A 7,074-nucleotide genomic window follows, 5' to 3' on the forward strand; every position below is an offset into this window, starting at 1 on the left:
GATGTAGGCTACCATAGAAAGTTATAATTCTTTATGGAGAGAAGTGATAGGAAATTGATTATTTAATTTTGGATGGATCCCATGGTGTAAAATAAAGTGAATTAAACTTCTAGAAGGGTGTTGTATTAGTTACAAGGGGTAAGATTATAAGATTTAAGCAAATTAAATGAAAATGTTGGCACATGGTTTTATTTTTTATTTTTTGAAAGAGAACGTTATTAATTAAAAGTGTTTTATTGGGTTATTAATTTGAAAGCTTAAACATGTGATTTGTTTATAATTCAAAGGTGTGTGAATTGGGAAATATCGAAATATGATTTCATGGTTGTTTATGGGAGTTTCAAATGTCGAATCTCTTGGTGAGATTCTTAGTGTTTTAGAATGAAAGTAGTAGCTCAGTCTTGGGGGTCTTCATGACGCTCCAATGGTCTTTTTTCTCACGTAGAGAGGATTGGACCATGTGGTGAGAAGTAGCAGGAGGTCTTAGTCTTGGAGGCTTTCATCATGCTCCAAGGCGCGGGGGAGCCTAAGTATCACAAGCCACCACGGGTGCATGGTCCGCCATAGCTCGACTATCATTCTAAAGTCCGGACGAGTCAAATTTAGTATTCAACATGTTAGGAATTATGCCTTAATCTGTTTTGATTAAAAATTTAACTCTTGTATATTATATGTTTGATATGATGCATGTTTTTTTTTTTTATATAATTAGCTCACCCTTGCATTTGTTTGTGTTTGTGTCATGTTTTCTTCTGTTTTCCTTACGAAGATCATCCACTTGGATGAGAGCAGATGGCGTGGAGGATATCTTGGAAACAACTCTTAATGGAGATGGAAATGCCGCTGCCTAGTTCATTAGACTTTACTTTTCTTAGTCTTAGATATTTTTGAAGAACTTTATTTGTTATGTTTAAAGTTTTAAATTTCTATCCTTTTTAGGAGAATTCTATTTCTCCAAGTTCCTAAATTCTTGTACTGCTGAAGGATGACCTGTAATCTTAATTGTCTCTAATATACTCTAACTGCTTTCAATTATTATATATGATGACATCTTAATTATGTATGTTTTTCTGTATAATTGGAATATCACAAGAACAAAATATATATTGACAATAAATATGAGAACGGGAAGAAGACTAGAATTAATATATACATAATTATTCTCATCTTTAATTAATTAAAATGTTAAATATTACTCATATACATACTCGCACTCAATCTAAGAATTTCTGGTTAAAATGAAATCAGATTTAGACAATACCTATAAAGAAAAAATTATTTGTCATTTTTACAGGAGAAAAAGAGCTTGAGTAAACTGAAAAGAAACAAGACCGCGTTTAAAGGTACACTTTTGGCATTCTATTTTTCTAATTTTATGGACACGTGTCAGTACGAGATTCATTGTTGTAATCCAACGACACAAGTTCTATTGACTGGTTCTACGGTTAGTACAGAAAAGCTCGTTAAGCCGTGGCCTAAGTCTTAGATTTGGGGATTCACAACGACTCCAGAATGAAAACCAGCTACTAAGTATATGTTTAGGGCAACTATTATGTTAATTTTTCGATAATAAATCTATCATAGTTATATTTGATTATAATCAAATTTAATTAAACAAATCACTAAAACGACCATTTTAAAATAATTAGTTCGTTTGGGTGCACAAAAAGTATAAACTTTTATAAAATAACGTATGGAAAATAATATGTATAACGTTAAAACGAAAAAAGAAGTTAGAAAATACTTACATGTGTGTGTGTGTATATATAGAAATAATGTCCATTTATAATTAGACGTGCAGAAGGTTTTTTGAACACAAGCAAACGTGGCTATACAGAATTGCTATGAAGCAAACAGTAGATAGATTCTGTTACATATCAAAAACAGCTTTATTTTTCTGGTGGTAGTCACTGATCCACCCTTCTATTAGCTTTATCTCAGTCTCCCTCTGCTCTACCAACCAACGAGGATCATTTTGAGTCGAAGGGCGTAAATCTATGTGGTGCGCACCTGAGGAACAGTTTAAGAAAAAAAATTAACTTTTGATATCAAAATATTATTCAAGGAAAATAATATGTTTTTAATTCTTATGCTTTTGGTTAAACGTAAATATCGTTCCTATATTAATGAATTTGGTCTCAAATTCTAAAAAACATTTGGCTTTAGTTCATATTTGCTAAGAATTTATTATTAGAAGAGCCAAAATCTATCAACATCAGTAAAAGGACCTTGATAATGATTAACTAAGAGTATAAGAACTAAAAACACTTTTTTTTTTTTTTATGTTTTAATGCTATCCACAAGCTTGTGAACTCTCAGGAACTCACTAGCACTCCATCTTTTAAAAGTTTTATGAGGAAGTTTCATGTAATTGTTTAATCAATAAACCAAAACAACAGTAGTTATAACAGTGACACGTATGGAAAAATGAACAAAAGAATAGACTAGGATACATACAACAGGAAATTAACAAATTCAAAATAATAAATGTCTTTTTACCTTCTTCAGTGACAAGTGAAACAACACTTTCAGATATATTCTGCAAAACGCTGTACCAGAAACAATTTGCGTGTTGGAATTTGATAACATCTCTCAAAGATAACTTCTTGGAAAAGTATAAAACATAGTAGCCAAGATATTTACAGAATAAATAATATATCACCTTCCACCACTCCATGGATCCAAGAGACCATTTGAGAAAATTATATTACTTCCAAATTTCTTCAAGGTGGTATGGATATCCTTCAAACAAGTTGCAGCATTTTATCAGAATACTGCTTTTTAGTTTTAATTGACCATGCATCATGCAATCAATCTATTTGAATAAAATCACAAAGGGATAGGACCATTTATTTCAAACTATCAGCTATCTTTCATTCATTTTCTGGCAGAATGAATTCGTGTTGCAAGTTGAAAGAAACTTCTGAGAAAATTTATATAGGCAGATCTACAAACGCAATGTTGTCAAGCAAGAACATAAAAGAGTGACCTGCAGTCACCTCGTTAATCATATTGCAGGTTAACACATTAGCGTGTGCCTTAATACATGCAAGAGTACATTTCTATAGAGAAGGAAATCTCATTATTATCAGAGTGACAATGCCACTGAAAATGTATATTATACCATACAGACAAGATTTTCTATATTAGCACACTATTTACTAGGTCACCCGAAATCACTCTACACTATGCTCCATAACATTATATTCTTTCCTCTTTTCCTCGATCAAATAGTCGTCCAAGTCATATTTAATACTACGTCACCAAACTATTTCACAACTAGAAAAATAAAGAGATAAATATGTTTTTGGTTTCTTAACTTTTAGTAAGAATTTTTAAAAAGAGACTAATTTTAATTTTTTCTTAAAATTAAAGGACCATATACATTTTTAACCAAAAAATAAATAACTACTATCTCAGCCTTTCCACAAGCCCTAAAACTTTTAAAATTGACTTTTTTCTTGGGAGGGGGGAAGGGGAGCGAATTATGAACTAAACCAGAATTTGAAATGATGGTAAAATTTTTCAGTCTCAATAATGGAAAGGTAACTAAGAGTTAACAGTAACTATTTCCTTACATGCCCCCCGAATTCTGTAGTAATCCATTTTGGCCTTGGCTTCACTCCATAATCATTCCAGCATTCCTCTTTAACAGAAGTGTAATTATACTCATACGGTGGAAACATGCTGGAATCCTGGTTGCTAGACATTGGCATAACCATTTCAGTGCAAGCCTACACAATGAAAAAGAAAAATGGAACAAACTAGGATTAAAGAAGACACATTACTCAAGCATTTGTGCTACTAGGCCTCAATACTTATTCAGCAACAAGTGAAATTAAAAGGAGAAAAAACATGTAACTCTTGTAAACCTGCCAATCCCAACCACTCATGCCATGAGGATCATCATCCAGTTCAAAACATTTTTCTTTTCCAGTATAATTGTAGTAGACATTCACTCCTTCATATATCCGCTCCAGAATATTAGTTCCAGCAGGAGCCCCATCAATCCTCTTACAAACCTATAAAACACCATATATATAGTCATATTGATTGGTGAAGACTCAATCAAGCCCAATTGTATCCTCAAATTCTAAGCCAAAGTGAAAGGAGAGAAGAGTGCAAGGGAGCATGGAAAACATGGTGTCTCAAGGAGCACGGAAAGCATGATCCAAGCATGTACCACACCTCCTAGATGACAGCCACATTGGAGAAAACTCTAGATTTAAATTTGAATTTTCAGAACATCTATAACTATATATAGCTGTCTCCTTTATTTGTAATGCACAATGGATTGGATGGATATTTCAGAGTTTTTTTTATCATTTGTCTCATGAGAAAGTGATAATCTTCTTTGACTATTATATTAAAATCCTAGGAATTCTCCAATACACTTATCTTGAGTTTCATCTTCAGTGACGTATTCTCCATTTTCAGTTCTCCGGCTTTTCTATTTCTTGTAGTTTCATTACTTACCTTACTTGTTATTGTTCTTTATATTTCACGCCATTTTTCTATTCCATTTTCAGCTCATATTGTTTCCTTTATTCATTTTATGTTCTTATTTCAATTATCGTTCATTTATTATTTAAATCTATAAAGCAAAGCCGATCTCGATTCCTTCATGTTATTAGGCAAAGTTGCAGTTCATTATATGGTTATATGATGATGCAAGGATATTTAAATTATGAAAGCTTTCAATGCCTAATTGTCTTCTATTACTAAAAGACTTGTCACTAGTAAGCCGTATAATTATCACATACTCTGAAATCAAAAACCATACTAACCTCCCTGATAGGGTGTCCGGGCAAAGTCATCAAAAAATCAGAAGGATATGGGTAGTTCACCATCGCTAAATAACTATATGCAGAATCCAACCAGTCATACAGGTCTCCAGTACTCTTCAATTTCCTTCAATTAGCTTAACTAAATTAGTACAACAGAAGACTAACAAAACATGGATATCACCACTCACAATCATGCCATGCATAAAAAGACATTTTTAAATGCCTTACTGACATAAGTTGAAGGTTTTGGTCAGGCGCTCAAGACCATTATATGTTTGACCCGTAGATATTATTTCATTCCAAGATTGTTTAATATAGTTAAAGCAAGTGAAACTTTCACGCTGTGGACATAAACAATGGAGTAAAACCGTTAGTATAGTATACTAATCACAACACTGATAAATACCTGAACTATGGCCTAACGCTGACCTACCTTAAAACTATTTGAAACAATGTTATAGAAAGTTTCCGGTGGCACGATGTCTTCAAATTGAAGAATCGGAGCTGAAGAAGCAAGTGCTCCAACAGCAATATGAGGATACTTGAGTCTCATCCAAGCAGCCAACACTGCAAAACAACGTTGAAAAGGGTTGTAAAACTAGCTATTCACCATTCACAATGACCTGTTTGAGTTTGCTCAAATCATATATATATATATATATATATTTTCTCTTCGATGGTAACTATATCCAAAAAGATAGCAGTCAGTTTGTTTCATAACTTCCTATCTCTTTACCTATCAATATTAATAAGATATTTTGCGTTTTAGAATGCCGTAGACTTGCAGAAGAGAAAAGTTACTCCTACTTCTACAAAGACGTGACTTTACTTATTCAAAAAACGTGGAATAACAAATCCCTATATGATAAACACGTCCATTTTGCAAGTTTATTAGTAGTTCCTATAGAGGATTAGATGTGAGAAATACCACTTACTTATGGACTTGGTAGTAATGCCCCATACTACACGGTATTACTAATGTGAAATCTCAAAGAGGATCAAACACCTCGAGTAAGAAATTTCCATGACTGAACATTTGTGAATAGTTCATTGACACTTACAATTAGGTGACTTCCAACAGAAACTACTGGACTCTAGTACCACGTTAGAATTTGAATTTAGACATACTAAAAGCCGAAAGGCAGCTCTATAACATAACAGAGGGTTGCCCCTATTCATTTAGCAGTTCAATTATCTCGCCATATCACTAGCTAACCTGAGATCTCCGGTAATAGTGTTACTTACTTCCACCATATGATCCTCCAAACAACACAACGGGGCAATCCTTGGCGGAGAAATTTTGCTTCAGATCAGTGATGAGAACGGAAAAATCAGCGAGCGCCTGTTCAGCGGTGAGATACGACAAGGTAGTGGCATCCTTATACGCTTCCTTTGCGCTTCCGAAAGGCGTAGACTCGCCGTAATATCGATGCTGCCACATTCACACGCGTAGAAACAAGTTGTGAAATCGAGAAATTTCGTTTGAGAACAATTAGTGAAGTGAAGGTGGATAATTTATTAGGCAAAGGAAGCGGAAGGCTTACTTCGGGGAAAACCACCATGGCCCCGAATCGAGGGGCGATTTCCCAGACGAAGCCAGTGTTCTGGGCGAACCATTCGATGTCTCCTTCGTTGCCGCAGTAGAAGAAAATTGGGCCCAAGCGCTGGGGGCCCACCCAGTGTTCGGTGCTGATGAGGTAACGCTGCGGGAACGTGGGTAGTTCCGAGAAACTGAAGTGGTCGAGGCGCTGCTGGAAGTACCTGGTTTCGTAGTGAAATTGCGGTGGCGCGAAAGGGCTTCCTGTTGCTGCCAATTTTCTTAGGAATCGCGGGGAATGCTTCAACGGCAGTGATTGTGCTGAGTGGGAGATCACGATGATGACTGCAACACTGAACACAAGCGTGCTCAAATTCAATCTGTGTCCTCCCATTGTTGCCAAGCTCAACCAGCTTGCCACTCCCAGTCAATTGCAAAGTCACATCCTCTAAGACGAGACATTCGTGGTATGGACCTTGGTTTGAGTTTGGGCCTTAGAATTACTGTTTTTGTTTTTGTCCAAAACCATGCAAAAGTTGTTGTGGACCCATTCTTCTTGCACCCCTTCATGTCCATATGCATTTCTAGTGAGAGTGCAGAAAAACAAGAATACCCTTAGCAAAAATTTAATCATACTTGGGAATTATTTTTATCAGCGCTAATCATATTTGGGATTGCCTGTAAAAAAATTAGTCATATTTGGGATAGGAACATCATGCAAATCATTTCCTATTAAAGCAATTCGTAATC

At 34.9% G+C, this 7,074-nt stretch overlaps 1 protein-coding gene and 1 long non-coding RNA gene across 3 annotated transcripts in view; one reads left to right on the plus strand and one right to left on the minus strand.

Annotated features, from left to right (window-relative positions):
• Positions 1-1,038, plus strand: part of LOC106767970 — a 2,298-nt gene extending 1,260 nt beyond the window's left edge. The window contains exon 2 of the long non-coding RNA XR_001376201.2: positions 770-1,038. This is a non-coding gene — a long non-coding RNA (uncharacterized LOC106767970). The remainder of the gene's footprint in view (positions 1-769) is intronic.
• Positions 1,039-1,755: 717 nt separating this feature from the next.
• Positions 1,756-6,777, minus strand: LOC106765563 (lysosomal Pro-X carboxypeptidase). 2 transcript variants are annotated; one of them, XM_014650239.2, is made up of 10 exons: positions 6,332-6,776; positions 6,033-6,219; positions 5,221-5,354; positions 5,016-5,128; positions 4,788-4,911; positions 3,873-4,022; positions 3,579-3,734; positions 2,663-2,742; positions 2,500-2,549; positions 1,756-2,010 (listed from the first exon to the last, which is right to left on the minus strand). In XM_014650239.2, exons 1-10 carry the CDS (start codon positions 6,716-6,718, stop codon positions 1,871-1,873), a joined length of 1,521 nt encoding a protein of 506 aa, XP_014505725.1. In that variant the 5' UTR covers positions 6,719-6,776; the 3' UTR covers positions 1,756-1,870. The 2 variants fall into 2 exon arrangements, with proteins under 2 accessions (XP_014505725.1, XP_022639099.1); XM_022783378.1 differs by lacking the exon at positions 2,663-2,742 and having other exon boundaries at positions 1,873-2,010; positions 6,332-6,777.
• Positions 6,778-7,074: the final 297 nt, after the last annotated feature.

The sequence above is a fragment of the Vigna radiata genome, chromosome 7, assembly GCF_000741045.1.
Source record: "Vigna radiata var. radiata cultivar VC1973A chromosome 7, Vradiata_ver6, whole genome shotgun sequence".
Lineage (NCBI taxonomy): Eukaryota > Viridiplantae > Streptophyta > Magnoliopsida > Fabales > Fabaceae > Vigna > Vigna radiata.

Excerpts from the sequence above, each read along its gene's own strand:
- LOC106765563 (XM_014650239.2), bottom strand. The coding sequence starts at position 6,718 with ATGGGAGGACACAGATTGAATTTGAGCACGCTTGTGTTCAGTGTTGCA. Across the intron at positions 4,912-5,015 it reads AAAACCTTCAACTTATGTCA|GAAATTGAAGAGTACTGGAG; the intron begins GTAAGGCATTTA and ends AGCTAATTGAAG. Across the intron at positions 3,735-3,872 it reads TGAGTGGTTGGGATTGGCAG|GCTTGCACTGAAATGGTTAT; the intron begins GTTTACAAGAGT and ends TTCATTGTGTAG.